This window comes from Colobus angolensis, unplaced genomic scaffold (genome assembly GCF_000951035.1).
Source record: "Colobus angolensis palliatus isolate OR3802 unplaced genomic scaffold, Cang.pa_1.0 Scaffold35, whole genome shotgun sequence".
Classification (NCBI taxonomy): domain Eukaryota; kingdom Metazoa; phylum Chordata; class Mammalia; order Primates; family Cercopithecidae; genus Colobus; species Colobus angolensis.
The window spans coordinates 11,531,198-11,556,246 of NW_012116821.1; the positions used below are offsets into that span (position 1 = coordinate 11,531,198).

General features: G+C 34.9%; 1 protein-coding gene across 2 annotated transcripts in view; it reads right to left on the bottom strand.

Moving 5' to 3' along the window:
* Nucleotides 1-25,049, bottom strand: part of LIN28B (lin-28 homolog B (C. elegans)) — a 136,916-nt gene that overhangs the window by 102,265 nt on the left and 9,602 nt on the right. The window contains exons 1-2 of one of the 2 annotated variants that reach the window (XM_011952876.1): nucleotides 14,617-14,829; nucleotides 13,586-13,773 (exon numbers count right to left, since the gene is read on the bottom strand). In XM_011952876.1, coding sequence (XP_011808266.1) covers nucleotides 13,586-13,773; nucleotides 14,617-14,626 — 198 coding nt within the window. In that variant the 5' untranslated portion in view covers nucleotides 14,627-14,829. Of the gene's footprint in view, nucleotides 1-13,585; nucleotides 13,774-14,616; nucleotides 14,830-21,334; nucleotides 21,384-25,049 lie in introns of those variants that run through there. The other variant, XM_011952875.1, reaches the window with a different exon arrangement.

The following is a 25,049-nucleotide window of genomic DNA, read 5'->3' on the forward strand; positions in this document are numbered from 1 at the left end:
AAACCCCGTCTCTACTAAAAAAAAATACAAAAATTAGCCAGGTGTGGTGGCGCACGCCTGTAGTCCCAGATACTCACGAGGTTGAAGCATGATAGACTGAGGCTGCAGTGAGAGACTGTGCCACTGCACTACAGACTTCGAGACAGAGCGAGACCCTACCACAAACAAACAAACAAATAAATAAATAACACTAATTCTAGGATACAAATAATTTCAACAATAAACGTTAGTACTAGATTTAAACGCTTAATAATAGTTGTTAGTGTTTTCTGGATACCTTGCTAATCAAAATAACAAATGAGAGAGGATCATGGATTTGAAAGATTTAGTATTCTAAACCTTTCCAAAAAGCAAAATTTAAGTGACAACTTAAGCATTAATTAAAATATCAATAAAAATTTAAATTTAATTAAGTAAACAGAAGTTGACACATTCAATTGTAGATGACATAAAAAATAAATCAATTGCTGTAAATTTTAATGTCAATGAAAGCACAGACCAATGCATTAATTACAGACTTCATACCTGATCCTAGTTCTTGAAAGGCTGATAACCCACCGTTATCAACAGAAACTTAAGTAGCCTTTCTATGTGCCTCAACAAATCTTGTATTTAACTTTTAAAGGTAAAATAAACTTACCACAAAACACTATTAAAAATTAAAAGATGACTTTGTTTCTCTCATTATTCATCCTAAAAGCGGACCAAAAGATTGTATTTATAAATCTGGTTAACTTAAAAGTTATCTTGGATTGATAGGAAGATCATATGACCAAATATCACTGTCTTTTAAGATCTACAAGACTATGAAAATTTAAGGAAGAATTTTTTACATAAACAATAAACACTCATTGAAATAAAATATTTTAAACAAAAATGCCTATTAGATTTTAAAATATAATTACTTATGTCAAGGGTGGTCTATACGGTATTCTTAGAAGTCTTTTAAAAATACTTATTCGCATAAAAATACGCCAATAAATGACATATTTTAAAAATCAATGGCAGAGAGGGTACTATTTTTGAAACTACTGTTGTTTCAAATATTTTAGTTATTATTTGGAGACAGCTATACTATTTACTAAAATAGAATTTAAACATTTAAATACAAGTAGCTTAAGAACAAATTAAAATAACTTTAAAGATGGAATATTTAATGGTTTACAATAAACTAGAACATCATGACTAAGTCACCAAATTAGGAATAAGCATCAAACAGGTATCCTCATTTAACTTTATAAAAAATTATGTAAATATCATAGGAGATGGATTGGATTTTCTTCCAAACAGCTAGCTACCCTATGCTAACTGTTAGGAGGTGGGTCAGAAGAGCAAGAAGAAATACATCTAATTAATTCCCTCTTGTATTTTACATGTAGTCCTATAATGTATTTCTTTCTTTTGTTCTGCCAGCAATTATTTCTTGCTAATGTCTCCCAACCACCACCTCTACTTTCTCTACACTATGAGTTCTGGGAAACAAGCTACAGTTTAGAAATCTCAAATGATACTAAAAGATAACTGATAGAAAAATAAGTAACTAAGAAACTACCACAGTATAGATTAGAAGGTCCATATTATTTTAAAAATCTATGTAGTAGTAATTTTTTTCAGCTTCCTAAAAAACAACAGCATGGAGGTAATGTAAGGTAAAGCATATGAAATTAAACAAGACACGTATCAATAAATATTTTCTCAAAGTTTTATGCTTCATTCTGAGATTCACTTCAATCCTATCTGTGACCAACTAAAAGGGAAGTCACATGACTTAAGCAATGAAAGAGAAAGTTTTCTTTCCTTTCCTTTCTACAGGAAGAAACAAAAGCTTGGTATTAGCTACCCAAAGCCAATGGGTGGGGCCTGAAAACCAAAAAATTATACTGAATTAAGATTAATCTTAATAGAGGCCCACTTTAACCTTCTGAAAACATCAAAAACGCGAAGATTGCAGCCAGCACTTAAATAAAATAACAAGCATTTAATACAAATTAGGTTTTACAACTAGAAAATTCTTCAGGGACAAAATTCAGTTTATAAACAATGTTGAAGCTTTTATTGGGGTAAAATCACCTAACTGTGATTCCTTATACAGATACACACACCATCCCCCACTGGCACACAGATATTTCACAAGCCTCTTGAATAAATAGGAGTATCCAATGTCCAGGGTGATGGGTGGTCCTGAGGTCCTGAACCAGGGCTGTATACTTTTAAGGGATGCTAAGATAAGAACAAAGTGTTTTGTGTTTGTTTAAACCTGGGTCTAGATGTAGTCTTTGCACCATTATTGGAACAGCTCATAAACTTGTGCTGTTATTAATTCAGGGAAGCTTTAAATGTCTGCATAAATGCTAGAAATTAAGTACATCAAAATAAAATACTTTAGGGCTTTTTATAGCTCTCATTCAAATTAATTCAATTTACTTAAAAGTAATCATTACATTTCAAAAGTGGTAAATCTGAACCTAAGAGAAAAACATCACAGGACCGCACTTTCACTACCAACAGGATACCATACCATATAAAATAACATGCATTTAAAGTATATACATCAAATAAGCTGCAATGCAATGAAAAACTTCTTAAGATAATGAAATTAACCCATGGACAGTCCCAATAAAGGAATCAACTATTATGCCCATTTTTATGCTGCAGGCTTTATGTATGTCCAATATAAAGAGTTGTTTGTGGGGCTTTTTGTTGTTGTTGTTTTGTGTTGTTTCCCAGAGCAGAAAGCAGGCTTTACAAGTGGCCCAAGGAAAAGATAAGCAATGAATAGTTCTGACCCTGGCTTCTGTGGCTTGATCAAGTGGGCCTGCAACCTGAGCCAAAGGGCACAAATTCCTCACCATTCAAAATTCTTCAATGGCATGGGGGAGGAAACAGTGAAAGGGGCAAACATGCAAATCCAAGTGTCCTTAGATTGAGTATTCAACGAAAATTTTTAATTAGAGAGCTAAAACATGAGGCCAATACGGTGACTAAATTTCTAACGCTCAGTTTAATCTATCCCTGAAAAGAGAAGCTTTTTTTCTTGTGAAAACTGAAAAAGATGCACTTAAAAAAAAATTTATGGCTTACACTGAGCTGTGTTATGTATATGTCTCTAATATCATTTAATCTATTGAAAGGAGCTGTTGAAAAGTGTGACAAATTTGGAAGGATCAGTGCTTACATATCATAAAAAATCATGTATTATTAAAATCACACAGGAAGAAAAGTTGATATAATTCATTCCAAGCTTTACAATATATTAATGATCTATTAAATATTTAAAGTGATAGCTATAACCTATGTTTCCTGACTTCTGTTACAGACTGAACTAAGGATAAAGACAATTTATTTGAATGGGAAAAAAAAAAAAAGCTAAGATAAAATAATTTAAGTATTATAGGATTTGGGAACATTCTATTCACTATATCTAACGGCCTAGGAAATTGCTTACAAAAGCTTAAAAAAAAAATGATCATTAACAAATCTTGGCCAAAGTAAAAGTAATTTGAAATTTATATGGAGTCTTTGTATCCTATAACACCATAAAATGAAATTGCAATCTTAAGAGTTATTACCAAATTAAACTTACAAGATTTAAAAATAGTCTAACTTTAACAAAAGTAATAAATTAAAGTGGGTTTTGATTTTTTAAAGTGGGCTGTTATGACAAAAGATTTAAAGCAGCTGGTAGAAATTAAGTGTATTATTAATAGCACAATAAATTAATGATTCTAAGCACTGGCAAAAAGTTTCTCCACATGAAATGTGAAAAACATTATTTTAATACTATTGGAAAATCATTGCATTTAGCTCAAAATTTTAAAACTAATATTTGCTTTTTCTCTTAGCTATCCCAAAATTAAATTGGTAGAGGCTGTATAGTTAGACTTCATAACAGGAAGTGAATAGAACACAGGAAAAATGATCCTTTGCTTTTATGCCTTATATGCAAATAATGAGAATTAACTGGAAAAAACTTAAAGTTTGCTAAAATGAAAATACCAAACCAACAGTGTTTCACTAAGTGATCAATAAAAATTAGTTAACTTTACTGAACCACGATTTTTATAATCATTTTTTAAAAGTTAATATTCTTCTATGACGTTAAGCCATCTTGTTGATTCACATTTCTAAAAATGTTTATACAAGCTGAGCAAAGTGGCTCACATCTGCAATCCCAGCACTTAAGGAGGCAGAGGCAGCAGGATCACCTGAAGCCAGGAGTTCTAAACCAGCCTGGTCAACAAGGCAAGCTCCTGTCTCTACAAAAAATTTTAAAAATTCGCCAGGCACAGTGGCATGTGCCAGGCATGGTGGTGGTGCACACCTGTCATCCCAGCTACTCTAAAGGCTGAGGTGGGAGGATCCCTTGAGCCCAGAAGCTCGAGACCAGACTGTGAAACAGGGAGACCACATCGCTACAAATATAATAAAAAACATCAGCTCGGCATGGTGGTGCACGCCTGTAGTCCCAGCTACTCAGAAGGCTCAGGTTGGATAATTGCTGGAGCCAGGAGTTTGAAGTGGCAGTAGGCTATAATACCACCACTGCACGCCAGCCTGGGTGACTGAGGAAAACCCTGTTTCTAAAAAATGATAATAACAATAATAATTAATTAAATAAAAATTTAAAAAATGTTTATACAAAAACCGAGTCGGGATCGAAATTCAATAAACTTCTTTTCTTTTCTTTTTGAGAGGGAGTTTTACTCTTGTTGCCTGGAGTGCAACGGCATGATCTCGGTTCACTGCAACCTCTGCCTCCGGGGTTGAAGCGATTCTCCTGCCTCAGCCTTCCAAAATAGCTGGGATTACAAGCATGTGCCACCAGGCCTGTCTAATTTTTTGTATTTTTAGTAGAGACAGGGTTTTACCATGTTGGCCAGGCTGGTCTCGAATTCCTGACCTCAAGTGATCCAACCCCCTCAGCCTCCCAAAGTGCTGGGATTACAGGCATGAGCCACTACACCTGATCAATTCAATAAATTTCTGACAAGAAACATGAACATCAATAAGCCTAATTATGCACTTTAAGTAAGCAATGAGATTACAGCATATGAAAAAATATAATGATAAATGTAATTAATATTATATTGAAGATCAGTAAAATGTATATGAATTAATCTCATTCACAAGCACAGAAACTACTAGGATAAAGGTTAATTTTCAGGCAGAAAAAAACTAGAGAAAATCAAAGTGAGGTCAGGCTTGGTGACTCACGCTGTAAATCTCTGCAACTTTGGCAGGCTGAGGTGGGAGGATCCCTTAAGCCCAGGAGTTAGAGACCAGCCTGGGCAACATAGGGAGACCCCATCTCTACAAATATAATAAAAAATATCAGGTGGGATAATTGCTTGAGTCAGGAGTTTGAGGTTGCAGTGAGCCATGATCCCACCACTGCACTCCAGCCTGAGCAAGAGCAATACACTGTCTCAAAACAAAAACCAGAAAAATTCATAATTAAAATGATTAATAAAAACACAGCTCTTGAAAAAAAGATTAAAACTAAAACCTGAGATGGTTAGGGTTTTTAAATTATTTTCATGTGTATTATTTCAATTGACCCTTACCATAACCCTCTAAAATGAAGAGGAAAATATTATTTATCACATTTTACCCATGAGAACACTGAAGCTCCCAGGAAGTGACCAGCCAAAAGTTATAAACCAAACAAGTGGCAGAGCCGAAGTCAAATACTCATTCCCATGGTTTTTTCTCTCACAATACCACACTACTTCTCCTTTATAATAATAATTATATACAATACACCTTGAGTCCCTACTATCTGCCAAGTTTGTGTTAGGTGCTTTACATATGTAATAACATGTAATCCTCCTAACAGCCCTATACAAAGTGGGTAGTGTTTTTGTCCTCCCATTTATAGGCCATTGAGACAATGACAAGGTAACTTACTTCCCTCACAGGTATCTAATAAACTGGGATTTGAATACTGATTTGACCAGAATCTTTATCATTCTACACTATCTTACAAAGATTAAATAATTATTAATCAAAAAATGGTATTAAATTATCACAGCAGGCCTATTTAAAACAGTATACACAAAATACATATGTACACAGGTAAAATCTTAAACAGGTAAAATCTTACGTTACAACAATTATTAAAACCAAAATATCTGTATAACAAAAATATTTCCAAGCTGCAGTTTATATCCTGATATTTTAAACAATATTCTAGGCCTGGCGCAGTTGCTCATGCCTGTAATCCCAGAACGTTGGGAGGCCAAGGCAGGAGGATCACTTGAGCCCAGGAAGTTAAAGCTTCAGTGAGCTATGATCCTGCCACTGCACTCTAGCCTAGGCAACAGAGTGAGACCTCATCTCAAAAAAAATAATTTTAGAGACCGTATTGCTGTGTCATCCAGACTGGAGTGCAGTGGAGCGATCTCAGCTCATTGTGGCCTCCGCTTCCTGGGCTCAAGAAGTGATCCTCTTACCTCAGCCTCCATGACAGCTGGGACCACAGGTGCATGCCATCATGCCTAGCTGATTTTTTTGGTAGGTACGGAGTTTTGCCATGTTACCCAGGCTGGTCTAAAACTCCTGGGCTCAATCCGCCAGCCTCAGCCTCCCAAAGTGCTGGGATTACAGGCATGAGCCACCATGCTCAGCCAAAAGAATTATTTTAAATAACAAAAACAATATTCTATACCAGAAAACTATAATAAAAAGCCTTAGCGTCAACTGTAATGGAAATTAAACTATTAATATACAACATATTTTGCCCAATTTTTAAAAAAACACATAAAAGACCAGCTTAATTATCCACCATGAGTATACACCACTGACAATAATTTAACCATGATTCTTTTGGCAAAGACCAGTTTACATTAGTTTATTTTCTCAACAGACACTTAGTAGGCAGTTTATATAACATTACCTCTACTCTTCAAAACAACTTAAAAAGTTAGGTATTATTACTCCAACTAACAGGAAATTATAGAAAAAATTATAAGACTAAATCTATCAATTATTTGTAAATCTTATTTAGCAAATATTTCCAAATTGTCAAATATTTAGATATTGAAAAGGAAGAAGCAATAATCAGACTGTCCTCCAATTTGAGATAAACGATTAGACGTATCCTGATGTATCAAAATGCAACACGGTACTTTCATTACCTGTTTGATAAGCTACTCATTAAAAGATCATTTTTAAATGTACCCCACTCACCTGCAATGTACTTTCTTAAACACATTACTGTTATCAACTTTTATGATATTAGAAGATGCTATAATCAAATTATTTTAGGGAGGAATATAAATCAGTTAAGTTTCTTATGCACTGTAAATGGTACAATGCCATCTATTGTAACTATATATTAAATAAGCTGAATTTCCTGTTACTCAAAACTCAGGGGAAATATCTCAAGGTATAAAGAACGATAGTCTTTGATAATGACAAAATATTCCACATTTCATTCCAAATCAAGTATAAATATAACATTTAAGATAACTTTCCAGTTTAATTCATCAGAAGTATCTTCACTTTGTTTAGGTTATTCTCAGTTTAGACGTAAAAATACATCAAGCTAGACATGGTGGTGTATGCCTGTAGTCCCAGCTACTACGGAGGCTGAGGAGCGAGTATCTCTTGAGACTAGCTAGGAGTTCCAGGTCAGCCTGGACAACTTAGTCTCAAAGAGACAAAAACAATACAGTGCATCTTATTTCTAACTAGCAACTTTTAAGTTAATCACAACACCAAAAGAGCTGGTCAGTTAAAGTAGACATAACTATCTGTAATATTTCTAACTATCTCTGAAGAGGAAGAATTCAACCAAACCCAAATAATGTTTTGTTGCTGCCTGAAAGCAACAAAAATTACAGTGAAGGACTCAATTTTTAATCTACCAAGTTGAACACAGGTAACAAACTTTTAATTTCTCATGAAACCTAAGAACTCTGAGACAAGTTAAAGACATGTTTTAAAAGGTTACACTGAATACTTGTGATTTGACACTCACATTTTTATTTAAAAAATAATTATTTGATTTACTGCGTTCATTTGTTGTGAATAGTCTTTTAAAATAAAAGAGGAATCGAAAATTAGCGAGGGCCGGGCGCGGTGGCTCAAGCCTATAATCCCAGCACTTTGGGAGGCCGAGACGGGCGGATCACGAGGTCAGGAGATCGAGACCATCCTGGCTAACACGGTGAAACCCCGTCTCTACTAACAATACAAAAAAAAACTAGCCGGGCAAGGTGGCGGGCGCCTGTAGTCCCAGCTACTCGGGAGGCTGAGGCAGGAGAATGGCGGGAACCCGGGAGGCGGAGCTTGCAGTGAGCTGAGATCTGGCCACTGCACTCCAGCCTGGGTGACAAAGCGAGACTCCGTCTCAAAAAAAAAAGAAAAAAGAAAATTAGCGAGAACACCACCAAAGGCTAGCACTAATGTAAGCTATGGACTCTGTGTGATTATGATGTGTCAATGTACATTCATTAATTGAAACAAATGTGCCACTCTTGGTAAGGGATGTTGATAATAGAGGATGCTATGCATTTGAAGGGGCAAGGGTACATGGAAAAATCTATGTATTTTCCTCTTAATTTTGCTGTGAACCTAAAACTGCTCTTTAAAAAGGTAGGAGAAAAATATTTAAGAAGTACACCAATAATCTTTAAAATAGGAGGAAGGACTAATCTTCAATATGTACCTAATTCACATTTCACATTTAAATTGAATCAGAATATCTTTGTAGAACTTAAATACGTGAAAAAGAGTCTGAAAAATGCACCACCACTTGAAAATCAAAAGTATCTTTAGGGCTACATTAATAAATCTTATAAAATTTTGTTTTATAATAAATGCCTTTAAATGTGATGTTACGATTAAACGACCTTAAAGCACTTAGCCTAGGATTCTCTGAAATTGGTGAACTGGGCAAATCATCTTAAAAATCTGGTAGGTTATAAACCATTTTAAAAATATTAAAATGCATAACTCACTATACAAATGAGCTGTAACTGTTTATGATCACATTTTTAAGTTTCCGAGACGTCTTTTTTTTAACTGGCATATTAAGCAGTCCAGAGAATAATAATAATCACACATATTCTTCATGTGAAAAATGATTTTATGCTTAACTATAACAAAACTAAATATGGCTAGTTAATCAGCAATGAAATATTATGAAAAGACCTTAATGAACATACTGAAATAAATTTGTTTTCCTACATTGTATAATTAATTAAATATATAACAATTCTATATTAGAGCAATTGATTGAACTGTGTGTAAGAAATTTTTCATATATTTAAGTATTAGTCATCTCTAAATGTTTCATATCTCTTACTGTTGATGCTTTAACTCAGTAACAGTAACGATTCTTATTTTTTCTATTTCCATTACTCCTTGAGATGTTTTTGAAGCAAAGGAACATAAAATATATAAAGCCTTTCTAATGTGGGCATTTCAATTATCCATAAACATCAAAATCTAATTCAAAAATAAAGACCATAAGAAGAAAACACCAATATTTGTAAGGTAAATGAAGATGAATAAAGGTAAATTACTAATAAATATTTAGGCCTACTGAGTAATGGTAGCTAAATTGCAGTCATTTTGAAATTACTCTTTTTCCTTGAGAAAAAAAGAGATACAAACATTATGCATACATTATGAAATAAATGAAATACATTTATGTAAACAATTGTATCATATTTGATGGCAAGGAATTCCAAGTATATATACACCCAATATGTGAAGAAAGTATTATTATGCACATAAGCTGAGGAGAGAGCAATAAGGAGAACGTATTCTACACCTCCCTAGAACAAAATCAAATTCAAATGATCATTTTATCTTATTAGGTAAGATAACGACTTTGGAAATAAATATTAAAATCTATAGAAAAACCTATATAACAAACATCAATAGGTAGTTACTAGGTTAACACTGCCCTTCTCCAAAACAGATCTAATATTTAATTACCATTCTATTCTTCTAAAGTACCATTGAACATTTAAGTCTTATTAAGAACTTTTAACATTTCAAAAAACTGCCAGTAACATTCTCCAGGTAATGTAAATGTTATCCTAAATCTAACCCGTTATTTTAAAAAATGTAAGAAACTGGTAGGAGTATTAATTACTGGCACTTACTAAATAATCATATTATAATTTATGAAATCACCTTAGTAAGAATCTATACTTACAGCCGGGCGCGGTGGCTCACGCCTATAATCCCAGCACTTTGGGAGGCGGAGGCAGGCGGATCACGAGGTTAGGAGTTCGAGACCAGCCTGGCCAACACAGTGAAACCCCATCTCTACTAAAAATACAAAAAATTAGCCAGGCATGGTGGCGGGCACCTGTAATCCCAGTTACTCGGGAGCTGAGGCAGCAGAATCGCTTGAACCCGCGAGGCAGAGGTTGCAGTGAGCCAAGATCTTACCACTGCACTCCAGCCTGGGTGACAGTGCAAGACTCCATCTCAAAAAAAAAAAAGAATCTAGACTTAACAAATCTGTATTAACCAAATATATCCTTACTTCATTTGAAACAAATCTGTGTTTGCATTAGATACTTAAGAAATTCTTAAGAATTTACATTTAAAAATAAAATAATCAAAAATTTCCTATTTTATTAAATGTTTTAAAAACTTCAACAGTGAGATATGACAAAATTCACAAATATAATACTTATATATTTTGTTAAATATTTAAAAATAAAATATTCATTATTGAACTGTATCAATGTTTCACAATTAACATGGGTCAGAGTATACATTTTCACATAACAAAAATAGGAACTAGTTAAATTACAAGTTAACATTAGAAAATCAAATGAATACTGTCATTTTAAACCATCAATGGTTACATACCATCCTCAAACAGCAGAATCTCACAGCATTTATCAACATGTCTAAAGAGAGATAAAGTACAGCACCTAGGCATGTGTTTCTTTTTGAGGATTTGGTGACATCACAGGAACTACAAGAAAGTTTGACTGTATTACTGCCAATAAATTTTAAGTAGAATTATGTAACTATAAATATACATAACTACAAATACACAGCTCAATTTTAAAACACACATATATACATTCTCTTTATTTTGAAGCAACTGAATACGTTTTGATATATGGTTACTTGCAATCACTATTTTTAAGAGAAAAAGTATCCCAGGTGCCTTAGCATAAATTTTTATATATTTATTAAAGACACAAATAATTTGCTTTTTATTTCCCCAAATACACATTATTAAAAATGCTTCAGAATACTTCAAAAGAAAAATCCAATGAAACATGTGCTTCCAAACACTCCAAAAAAAACTGTCATATATTTAAAATATTTTGAGTAGATACAGGTACAGTTGAACATTTAAAATTCCTAATCATCTATGATACATATCCTTTCACAACAAAATAGTACACAGATATAAAACCTGGAATGTTTTCAAAAATGCTTATAGAACTAAAATGGCCTCTCAAATAGTAATAAAAATTTTTTAAATTCTATGAAATAGTCTTGAATTGCAACCTTATTCCACAAGGGATGCACACATAATACCTGTATCATTTACAACCATCTAACTGTTACTTGCAGTTGCTTGGCTAACATCAGTAGGATTCCTGCCTTCTTCAAAACAATTATCCATACAATTTATATACAATGCATGTAAATTAAATATAAGAAACCTCTTTAACTAGGCATCATTTAATACTGTCCTCTTAATATATACATGAACTGTATGTACATACTGTATGTAACTGAAGATTAAGTCAACTATTTAAAAATCAATGTTTATAGTCTAGAAACAGCTATATATTAAAAAAACTAACAGCTATATGTTTTAATTCAGTGAATAGAGGAATGTTTACCAATATATAATCATTAAATAGTGTAAACACAAATGTCTCATGGATCTAAACATTAACATTGGTTAATAAAATATCTTAACATTTGAATATTTTAGAAGGTAAACACAGAAAATCAAATTACAAAAAGGTGCGACCAGACAAAGAAGAAAAGGGCTATTTTTTCATTCATCTATAAAACAAATTTATGAGATCGTAAAAAACAATTTAACAACCTAAAGAAGGTTCAAAGGGGGAAGAAAGAGCCTGAGAGAAAATGGATTTCTCAATGATTTTTGTCATCCAGTCTTAGAAGGGAAAAAACAGAAAATGTAGCTTCATTTTGCATTATAAAATAGGAAGCATAAAATCCAGTAGTCTGTATGTGGACTCGTATTTGTGTATTTAAACCCTGTTTCAATTCACAGATTATGCTGATCCTTCCACATATAAACAGCCAATAATGATGGCCAGGCCTTCAGGAAAGGAAAACACACACCACACAGCAAGGTCAGGAAGCTACCAAGCACCAAAGGACAACAGATCAAAACAGAATGGTTTCATATGTTTCTATTGTTTATATATTTAATTTGAAGATGATATTCCTTAGGGAAGGGGGGTATAAATATTCCTAGGAACATGCAACACAGTACCAAATATATACTTTTCAAGCAAATATACCAAGTATTTCATGCATGTATCTGTCAGTCAATCTGCAGTATTAACAGTCATTCATTCAATTGTTTTTAACTTAGATATCATGCCAAAATAAACCTCTTTAGTCCTAAACCTCTTTATTTCTAACTATGAATTCGCTACAGAAAATTTATATTTACCTTTTTTTGAGGAAACAATCAGGCTTCCATAAAAGTATCTTTTTTATTATAAAGGGATTAAGCAGTAGAGAGGAGTAAAGGCAGAAGAAGTATTAATTCATTATTTCCTGGATAAAATTTTGAAAATGGGAAGCAATGAAATTCTGTTTGGTATTAAAACATCTTTAAAAATTACAACACAATATAAGCAAAGATTGAAATTTACCCCAAGTAGCAGATCAGCACATTTTAAACACACAAGCTAGAGCCGCCTCTGGCCACATGTTTTTTTGAGTTCAGTCTCTTAAAGAGACAGTATACTTAGACCACTGACTACATGGAGCACATTTCTAAAATGTTTGTCAAGCATCCCTCTATTGCACGCATTTCTTTACAATCATACTAGGTCAACAGTGTTCTATTTTATTTTACTATGAAGTCAAATTATTTTTATCTGAGTCTACAAAATGACTACTGGACAGGCAGCGATGAAATAATAAAGGGAGCTACTGTGACTAGAGGTGTCTAAAATAAGGCAATCTATACATTTCTTTCCACAGCAAACTGTTTCACTTTGTTTTTTCAACCTTAAAATGATCATGTTTCTTCATGTTTCTAACCATTCACCAGATACAGGCGACAGAGTATATTGTATAGATAATACCGGAAGCTACATGAACACTAGTTCGCTGTAGAACGAAGCTGGGGGAAATGCTAATAACATCAACCTGAACATATATAGTGAAATTTCAAATAGTTTCTTTTCTCTTTAGACAGAAAACCCAGGAAAAGGCCCATACACGTATACCCTAAACGCTGCACTACCTAGTGATTTCAGGGAAGATTTTGTCTCTCAATATATCGAAGGGCATCTTCTTGTACGTCTATTGGCATAACTACTGATCAGCTCCTCCACATGGAAAAAGATGAAGGGGGGTAGAAAAAAGCTTGGCTTACTTGGTGTACAAATACATCGACTGGAATATCCAAGGGGCTTCCCTCTCGGTTTATCATGGAGATGAATCCAAATCCCATGCGCACATTGAACCACTTACAGTGGCCAGATCCGCGCAAAACCTGGGATTCCTCCTCTGCCGGCTCCGGCAGCTTCCCGGGCTCTTCTCCACCACCTTTGCTCGCCCCGCCTGAGAAGGAACAGGACAAAAAAGTCAGTCTGTATTCCCATTCAATGTGCATTCAAAGATTTGAAAAAAAAAAAAAAAAAGTTGCCTGCCTGGGGGTGTAGGGGAAGAGTAACAAAAAAAAATTTTTTTTAAATGGCTTGATTTCTTTTCTCCTACAGAAAATATTTAAAATATAAAGGGTTAAAAGGAAAGCGGGGGAGGGGGAAGCCACACTGTTCTATCGATCACACCAACTTCCACGTTTCTATACATACGTGTACTTTTTCATTTAACTCCATTTTTCAGCCACATTTTACATTACAACATGCGATACTTTACTTGTATATTGCTGATTTAATACTGATCCCATTGACAAAGAGAAATTTTCAGCAAAACTATTCTCTCCGGCGGGCACGAGGAGGAAAGAAATCGTGAAGATGGTTTAGAGCTACTAGTTAAGGCACATGGGGCAGCAGTGAATCCAGTGTTATTTGCAATGTGCATTCCCCTCCCCCCTATAACTTTCAATTAAAGTTGGGGTGGAATGGGGGAGGGGGCAGGTGTATAAAAGTTTTCTTGGGCTCACTAACTGAAACTGCGCTTAATCACACTCACACAATTCAAACAATAGCCCCCTGAAAGCTTTTCAAGTTGTGAATCAGTGTGGGCGGTACAAAACATTTTTGGAGATCTATAACAATAGGTTTGCAGAAAGCCCCACTGCGTGATGGGGGGTTGGGAGGTAATGCCCAGTATTGGGGTAAAAGGGGAAGGGGGGCACGGTCAAAGAAGGGTGGGAGAGGGGGAGGGGGAGGAGAAAAGAAGAAAGAAATTCACAGTAAAACAATAGAAAAGAAAATTAACCTTCGGCCATGTTGCCCCACGGGCCCTCAGCTCCAAACTCGTGAGATGAAAACTTTCCCTTTGGAACGGAGTGATCTTCTGCATCAATCTAACATCTTGATTTTGTGCGATCACAAATTTAGCTCGCATGGTCTAATGTGCTTTCCTTCTTTTGATTTTTTTCTCTCCTCTCTCCAGTTTCTGGCCCCCTGAGCACACGTGACTTTGTCAATTACATGCTTTCTTGCTACTAATTTCACCTCGTATCCTTAAGGGGCTGGCAAGAGGAAGAGATAACCAATCGCCATTTCATCTATGCTGACATCAAAATAATTTATGAATGAACACGAAAAACTCAAACATGCTATCTTAAAGACAATTTGGAACGCTTCTTTAGGGTAAATCAGAATGCTGATTTTGTGCTTCTACTTAAACACAATGGAGGGTCCTTGTGAATCATAGATTTAGAAAAAAAGGCACAGTCATGTATGTGCACACGCGTGCCTTACACACAAGCCTGACTAAATAAAATCATGGGAGGGGGTCGTTTAAATAAAACAACCGATGTTAACGCTTTTTTTCCCCCTTAAGAATTCAGCTATTCCATGGCAGTAAACCTGCTTGGAACGCTAATTTCATATTTAATTCAATTCTTAGAGGAAAATATATAATTTATAAAAGATCTAATTAAACCTAATTACATCCCCATGAAACTTTAGATTATGAAAACATACACCTAGGAAAAGGCAGAGGCACATAAGTTACCTGATTATGCCCGAAATATTTTCAAATTTAAAATAAAATCCTACTAGAAAAATCATTATCACCTTCATATAGTCAAATTGTGTTTAAGTAAACCATTTTGGAAAATTTTAGAGGGGGTTGGTAAGGAATTGTACTTCACAGGTTTCTCTGCCATCTCTTTCCGGGGGAGGAGATGTGATTAATGACTTCCTAAATAACAGCCCAGTTTTCCAGCCTAACATAGAGTGAACCTCAATCAGTGGCGATTGTTCCCCAAGAGCCGGAGGACATAGGGCAGGAGGGGGAGGGGATCTCCAGGCAGGGGAGGTGAAGAGGAGCCGCCAGGATAGGCGGCAGCAGAGTCAGAGAAAGAGGTGGGAGAGAGAAAAAAGCCGGCGCAGGCAGGGGGTCGGGTGGAGAAAGAAGGACAAGTGGGAGAAAAAAGGTAAATTCATATCATATTGACTTGTACCCTGACATTTTAAAAGTCCACTACTAATGGCCAGAAGAGTTGAATAAACGAAAATGTAATAACGGATGAAGCTCCTACTGTCCTTCCTCGACTGACCCCCAGCTTCAAAATGCCTACCCCTTTACCTTTCAAACTGGTTCAAACGATTGATTACAAGATGCTGGCAACAGTATTACTGCCCTTATTGAATACAACAATAAATATTATAGATTAACTAAAAATGCTTTCTTTCTTTTAAAAAATAAAATATTACCTGTTTTAAAACCTTAAAATGCACCACCAGACTTGCCTACCCCACCCCCCATTTTCTTAAACAAGCAGTTTACCAAGAAACTAACTGTTCAGATACCACTTCCTTCGACAAAGCTACTGAGTTGACCCTCCCCCACCATGCCAGCAATCCCCCTCCCAGTCTCTTCAAACACGTCCACACTCCAGCACAGTTTCACACAAGCTAAAATGTAGGGATTATGAATCGAAGAGCTATGGAAAAAGCTGTATCCACTTATTTATACTCCCTCCCCATATTAAACAACTAAATATAAATTTAATTGGTTCAGATTGGAAAATGGATGTATAAAAAATAGAAGTTATTTTCAGCTGTTTGTGATAAAAGGTTTAATCAAAACTAATCAATTTGGAAAGATTTTTTTTTTTTGTATGTTACTCCTTTTGTTATTTCTCTTTAGGAAAAAGGGCTACTTTCTCATTTTATTTACTTTGGGAGGAATAATAATGTGCCAGCTGTTAGGGAGAAAAGAAAAGGTGCAAAAATCCAATGACTTTGAAAGTTTAACAAAAGCGCAAGGCTATGAAAAAATTATTTACTAACAAAACATTTACTAGGCATTATTTTGATGGTAGAAATTACTTCTATTATACTGATTACACTGACAAGAAAGCAATCTCAATGACAGCATTACAAGCTAAGCTTGTGACATAATACGAAATCGAGAAAGTAATTTATATGTTTTTCATATTTTAATAATCACTTTAAAAAATCAACATCCGGTATCAGAGGAAAAAATCTCAGAAAGTATTCATGTAAATTGAGGTGAAGTGCTATTATTTACATAAAAGTAATCATCACAAAATTCACAGGCCAGTATAGTTTAGCTTTGTAAAATATTCATTTAAGTTTGCTTTTGATTAGAAAACAGTTTAGTCATTATAAAACCAAAATCATAATATGCAGGTAGATCCAGAATCTGTTTATTGTTAAATTTGATGAAATTCAAATTTATTTTGAATGTGGATGCAAAGTGTGGAATACTACAACTGAACTACACTGTACAGCAGAGTTATGAGATTCACAGTCTTGCCTGATTGGGGGCCTCCAGTATTAGTGGAATTAAGGTAAGGTTCACTGGAGTGGTCACTGGTGTCAGAGGTTATCGACTCATTCATTTCCTGAGAGGGACATCAGCCTTTCAAGTTGTGTAGAAGGCTTTTTCCAACTGGGAACCCTGAAAAATCCTCTAAAATTCGTTCATGAAGAATTTAAGACAAATGCATTTACATACCTTGGGGGAGGGTAAAAGAAAGGGGAAGAGAAGAGGCGAGGGAAGGGTAGAGGGGAAAAGGAATAAGAAAGCAAAGAAGTTGGAAAGGGAGAGAAGTAAAACAAGCAGACACATTGAGAAACAAAATAATCACTCAGCAATTTAAGAATATGGCACTGTCTTTTCTGCACCTCCCCCCCAAACTTTTGAGCCTAAGATCCTTTTAAAATATAAATTGCCCATAAGCTCTTAAAGCTCCTAGAGTGCTTCTTTCACATAAAGTCGTCCTATGAGTCTCCTAGAATGCTTTCCAATTTGTCACTTTCCTGAAGTCTTCTGGTTTTAATTTTTTTCTCATTTCCTACTTGTTTTTAGTCCCTGAAAGACCTGTGTTTGACTCAAAAGGCGTGTTTTATTCCTGCAAAAGCCAAATACTTTATAGTTTGACTTACAGTTCTTTCAAAATGTCTTTAAAATGAGTTCAAGTAGCCACAAAGAATTGTCAATGTACTGGGGGGGGAAAGCCTGTTGGCTATCACAATTTTCCCCATTTAAAAAACAAGGTACACGTTTTCCCAGACTTTTTTCCCCCAACAGTACAAGGAGCCGAAAGAGGTGCCAGAGCCCACCGTCGTTGTTTTCAACTATAAGGAATGAGTGACTTCTGTTAAAGCAGAAACAATGCTTCGCTTCTTCTTAAAACTAGGAGGAGGGGCTGTGGCAATGCGGCAAGTGACTCCACCCGTCCTCTCCTCCCCGCAAATAAGGCGGGGTCTGTAGCCCAGCGCTGCCATCGCAACCCGCCTCTCCAGGCAGGTCGCTCCCCAGGCGGCCCAGACCTGAGACCCCAGACCCTGCGCCAGCAGATCTGAGCTTTCCCTCCACCTTCTGCAGCTTCCTCTCACCTTTCTCTCCCCAGTCACTTTTCCCTTTATTCCTCACTTTACCATCTCCTCTCCCTAAGCGGTGTAGATCCAAAGAAGGCTGGTGATTTCTCACTAAGGGACTTTTACATTTGTCATCTTGCCCCAAGAACACCAAACAAAAGAAACCCCTGCCTTCACCACTATGGCAAAACACTATGCACAACCTACTATTTTTACTGAATTTCCAGACGTGTATCATTTATAATTTGATCCCTTTTCCTATGAGATGCCAGAATCTCCTAAAGCTAAGATAACTGCAGTCAAAGAGAGGGAATCTGAACCCAAGAAAATGACCACCCCCACCCCCACCGGGCCATGCCTAAAACTGAGCTGTCTTCCAGCAAACCCGGCGCCGTCCTTTCGGGAAGCCGCAATGGCAAACGTCGCCCTGGGCCTTCGGAGGATCAAGAAAAAACGTCGGCGGGAAGGGGCTGGACGCGCGGCTGGGGGCGATTTTCGGGATCTCTCTCTGCCCCTGGCAAGATCTCTCCTGCCTGAAAGCCGCCGACCCGCCCGTCGGGCAAACTGTCCTGATTCCTTCCACCGCGTTTCGGTAAACCACTTGGCGGTAACTTTCTTGACATTCCTACCACATGGAGTCAAAAGCAAGGCGCGCCCGACTGGGTGCGTGGGTCTTGCAGCAAAGGCACTTCAGAATATAGTTGGGTCGCTTTGCTTTTGTTTCCAAAAAGCGAAATTCTATTCTCATTTAATTTCCTTGTCTGGAGGCAAAATGCTCTGGCTTCACACAATTGGTCCAATGTTAGAAATTGAGACTTTCCTTAAATACCTTAACACACTTTCCCCAGAATAATAAAGTAAAATTATGGAAATACAGAAACGGATTAGCATAAATTTTAAGTTTCCCAGACAAATTGCCTTTATATATCAAAATTTGCCTTTATATTTCAAAATTACCCTTTACATTTCAAAATTTGCAAATGCTTCCTTCTCTTTGGTCAGTTATGTTTCAGCAAAACATTGAGAACAAAATCCAGAAAAGGAGCATTATTTTAAGACTGACATTCTGTAGAAAAAGTATTTTTTAACTCTATTTTAAAAAATTATACATGATAGCTGTAGAAAGCATCTTTTTAAAAACTTGGAATAGCAAAAATCCTATTACGTTAACATACTTCTCTCCCAATAAGCAGGAAAAATATTTTCCAAACTCTGCTCAACAAATACTTTCTTAAATGACTTTAATTAGAATAGTAACAGGTTAGAAAAATCATTTAGTACTAAGTTTTACATTACTTTGCCCAGAATGGCACAAAAGGAAGCTTCATGTTTTAGCTGCAAAATGAAAGTATTTTTCAACTGTTCTGCTTGAACATGTAGTATGTTTCCTAATTTAAAGGTCCTTTTTGCAATAAATACCATGAGTCTGTGGAGCAAACACTAAATAATGTTAATGTACTATTCTTTCTTCCTCCCTCAAGCAATTAATAAAAGTATTCTTTTAAGTTCTATGATTTCATCAAAAGAAGTAATCAACTGAAATAAGAATGTGGACCGTCTCCCAGGTATTTATTTCAATATTTACCCTTTGGGTTTATTTGGAGGGAGAGGGCAAGTATATCAAAAATGAAAGAGGAAAGAAGAGTGGCAGGGTAAAAGATGAGACAAGTTAAAAGAAATCTTCGGCCTTTAAAGATGCCTGAAGCAAATCAGCATGTGTTGAGAAGCAAATCTGTGGAGAAAAAGCATCAGCTAGAAAATGGAGGCCAGAATTCTGGTCCTATTTACCAATCTGTGGCCTTGGGCTAATCACTAAACTTCTCTGGGACTCAGTTTCTTCATCTGTAAAGTGAGGAAACTGGACCAGCGAATATTCAAAGTCTCTTAAGTTGAAACGTAATCTCTAGAAATAACCATTCTTCTGGTGAAAGTGGTACCTTTCCCCTCCAATCCTTTTTAATCACAAGGAAATACAGACATGAAACTTTATTGCAGTCACTTAACACATTGGTGTTAACATTATTTCCCAACAGAAAAGAAAAAGGTCTCTGAACTGGCCCCAGCGAAAAACCGCAGTCAGTAATAAGGGAAAAAAAATAAAACATAAATAAATGAAAAGAAAACAATAATAAGAGGAAACTAGCTGGTATACTAAAACATTTGTAGCACCTTTTGAGAATCTTCTTTTTCATGATACTAGAGTATCATCTCTATGTCAAGATTCACTCTAAAAAAAAGCAGTTTCTCAAATGGAAATCCTATCATAGCTTCCTCGTTAAACTTTTTGATCCTTACTGCTTTCCTCTTGCTACTCACAATCCTATATTGAAAAGTTTAATAACAGAATAACATCATTTTACTTGTAGTTATTATTAATATTCATATACTTTGCAATATCACAGCTCCTATGCATGCCTTCAAAGTGGTACTTTGGTCAAGCCAGAGTAATAAATTATTATTAAAATAAGATTGTTACTAAAAAATGGTACTATAACTTTTAAGTCAATTTTAATAATATAAGAAAGCATGTCAAAAGTCTGAGTTTAAAATATTAAAGTTTAAATGACTCAGTTCTGCAGTATCAAAACAAGGAGCAAATTCTGATACACGTTCATGAAAAGCAAGACAGAGCTTCCTGGATAAGAAAAATGTCCTCAAAATGTCTAATATATTATATTGTGCTATTTCTGTTATGATAAATTATTTTAAAACAGCACCATGTCACCATTTTTAATTTAATTCAGCAAATATTTGTTAGTGCCTATTTTACTTTGGCAGTTACAAAAATGACCAAGCCATGAATACTTTTCATTCATCTCCATAAGCATTTAAATATCTATTATCTATGTTGCTTGAGTTATAGCAAAAGATATCACAAAATACAATACTGCTAAAAGTGGGGGTGGGGGAAAGTGGTTAATTAGAAGAGGTTGTCCACATAATTCTTATGGGAATACCAGTTTTTTAGATGGAGTGATCAGGATGGAGTATAAGAGGACTTGGTACCCATCTTGCCAAAGTAGAAAGGATGGAGAATTCCTGAGGGCTGTCAGGTTCTCATATGCCTCTAGTGATCTTGATCTTTTAAAACATTAATTAAACAAAATATTTAAAAAAAAAAAAAAAAGACTAACCTGGGGCTGATGAAACCTGGTTGAATGACCTCATCCTCTTCTGAAGAACCTAAAATCAGAGAGCTCAAGTTAGTACTACATTAATTGCCTATTTAATTATTTAATTGCCGCCTCTTCATCCTAATGGCCATTAGAAAGCAATAAAATGCCCAGGTTTAGACTCTGTGAAGAGACCTGTAAACTTTTTTTTACAGTTTAAGACTCACCTAGCAAAATTAGATAACCAATTGGCATATACTTGCCTTTTATATCTAGTAGAGGACACTAATTTAAAGAACATTTCAAACATTTAAAACCATTAAGATGCAGTCAAAAGATCCCAATTTCACGAACCATGCAGTTTAAATTTTAATATTTAATTTTACACTGTAATTTTAAAATACTAGTATTTTTTTCCAAGCACAGTTAAAATCTACTTAACCTAGAATATCATGTTTATTGAAGAACTAACTTATCTGACTTTTTTCAGATATATTTTAGAAGATAAATCATGAGAATCTAATGATGATACTATAAAATTGATATTGGGGCTGTTGCAGTCAAGTGAATGAAAAATTACATTAATGGCAATACATTTAATCATTAAGTATATTTTAAAATATCTAATACACATTTTAACTCATTTTTAAGTGGATTAATATTTTTTAAAAAGCAAACAGTTCTCATTTTTTAAATATGAGTAAATACTGATGTTTCTAATATATCCATTGGCAGATGCCACAACACAATAAAACTTGCGATAAAGAGGCCACATAGTAATGAAGTATAGTGATTGGAAGAGGAACTCCTGGTGACTACTAAATTATTGTTTTTAATCCTTGGGTCAGTTATTAAGGTTTGCAAAACAGATTGATGTGAACATGCATGCACTCACCTGCTACACCAAGAGTTGTCTTTCCTTAACTAAGTTTTACACACTATACCTACTATATCAACTCACACAAAAAAAGTAAAACCATTCTGTGAAAATTCTTTAAGTTGCAATCTCTCTTCTCAAAAGGAAATGGAGAATTTTCCAAGTGCAGGGTTCTACTGAATGTTGACCCAAGGTTCTTTTTACAAAGGATGACAATCCCACTGAGTCAGATTTGAAAAGAATAGAGGAAGAATGTGAACAAAAGGCACGTGAACCTCTGTATATTAAATCCTTCAGCTATCCTGTGTTTTCAACCAAAAGACACAAGATAATGACAGATCCTAACTTTAACAAAATTCTTTACAGACACTTAATGAAATAGAGCTTTCCTTTACATTGATCCTGTATCAAGTTTTATTTTGCACATATGGCTTATGTCTGAGTATATTTAATTATTGTACATAAATATTTCAGCACAACTGTAGCTTATGCCTTTCTGTTCTAATAGTCCACAGCCTATTCTTAATGCTACCTGCTTATATTTAGAGAAGAATTCAAGCCAACATATTTTAAAGATGTGTAAATACAATAGATAGGGTTAGTAAAAAAAAATAAATAAAATCTTTGCAAATAATTTGGACAAATGACCACACATAGTATGTTTAATAAAGTCAAAATCAAATAATGCAAGAAAGTTGGCTAAATAATGCTGTTTAATTCAAGAGCTCTAACTGTTAGCTTTTGGGGTTTTCTCAAAAAAGCCAATTTGACTGATAATAACATTCAGATTTTTCACTATTCAAACTTACATATGATGTCCTTGGTTACACTAGTTTCAACAGTAATGTCCACTTCAAAGGAAAAGTAACAGGAAATTATTTCACAGTTAATGTTTTTCACTATTAATGGTTTAAAATCGTTCAAAAACAAGAGTAGGAAAAACAGAATTAAGTTTAAATAGAGATATTATCATGTATCCATCCAATATTGACTGAACAACTATGATAGGAATGAGACAAGTATAAGCTGTAAAATATTTATAATTTTAAATGTTCATATTCTTATTCTAGGTGACTGTTTTTTGAAATGAAATATCAGGAGTTAAAATAACTCTTCAAATGCATGAATACTCCAAAAACAGCCACTCACATTTTATACATGAGTATTTATATTTAATTTTTTTTTTTTAGACAGAGTTTTGCTCCCGTTGCCCAGGATGGAGTGCAATGACCTGATCTCAGCTCACTGCAACCTTTGCCTCCCAGGTTTAAGCGATTCTCCTGCCTCAGCCTCCCGAGTAGCTGGGATTACAGGCATATGCCACCACGCCTGGCTAATTTTTGTATCTTTAGTAGAGACGGGATTTCACTATGTTGGCCAGGCTGGCCTCAAACTCCTGACCTTGTGATCCACCCACCTCAGCCTCCCAAAGTGCTGGGATTACAGACATGAGCCACCGTGCCCGACCTTGTATTTAATAAATTTTGGTAAAATATTTTATTTAATCGAGTTAATTATGTCTTCTTAGAAAACAAAAACCTAAACCTGTGAAATCCCAAAATACACTTCTCTGCCCCATAGTAGAATAATCTCCGTTCATCATTTAGATCTCTACTTAGAGCTCTTTTTCATACTGTTCCATACTGAATACAATCTCTCTACCATGTAATAGTGTACTGTGGTTTAACAGTCCATGAAAATGTTCTCTCTCCTCACTGAACTCTATGCTCTGTGATTAGACAGACTGTGTATATTTAGCTCGTTATCATAATTCTGGCATTATTTTGTGTTCATTATATTTTTTGAACCAATGACAATGAATTCCTGTACCTGGGTTGATTATTCCTAGGTTAGCTTTTACAAAAAAAAAATGGACTTGTACACAAAATGTTTTGTTAACCTATCTTTTCATAAAAAATAATTGGATAGGCAATTCATCTCTTATAAATATAAAATACATATATTATAAATATAAAATACATATATACAAAATAATTCCAATTATTTTATTTTAAATATATGACTTACTGCTATAGGAGTGCCTAACTTATAAGGAGTATCCATCACAAACATTCTTAGATTTCACACTTCTTTCTATTAAAATATATAACAATATTCTTCACAATTATACATTGTTCATTGTTAAAATCCACTGTTGTAACTAAATGTAAAGGAAACTGATTGCTATTATGAATTATATATTGTAATTCACTCAAAAATTGCCAATTGGTGCGGTGGCTCATGCCTGTAATCCTAGCACCTTGGGAGGCCAAGGCAGGTAGATCACCTGAGGTCCAGAGTTCGAGACCAGCCTGGCCAACATGGTGAAGCCCATCTCTACTAAAAATATATGAATTAGCCAGGCATGGTCATGCATGCCTGTAATCCTAGCTACTCAGGAGGCTGAAGCAGGAGAACTGCCTGAACCCGGGAGACGGGGGTTGCAGTGAGCCAAGATCCTGCCACTCTACTCCAGCCTGGGTGACACAGTGAGACTCTGTCTCAAAAAATAAAAATAAAAATTGCCAAGCTGTTAAGTTCAGAGAAATGAAGTGATGAATAAAAATAAAATACTACTACATTTCACATTACTCACAATTTTATTTCAATTCACATCACGCTTTTACTTCTAATACTAACAAATGCAAAAGTTAAAGTTGCAAAAATGATTTAACAATCAGGAGTAGTATTCACCATAATAAGAAAAATTATTTCATTACTTATTCTCATCCTCAGAATTTTTCAACATTTTAAAAAATACTTAAGATAATTTTTAGTTTCTGTTATGGTCAGTATTTTCTAAAATAGCGTAAGTGTAAATTAGATTATAACTTACTATAATAAATATTCACTTTATGG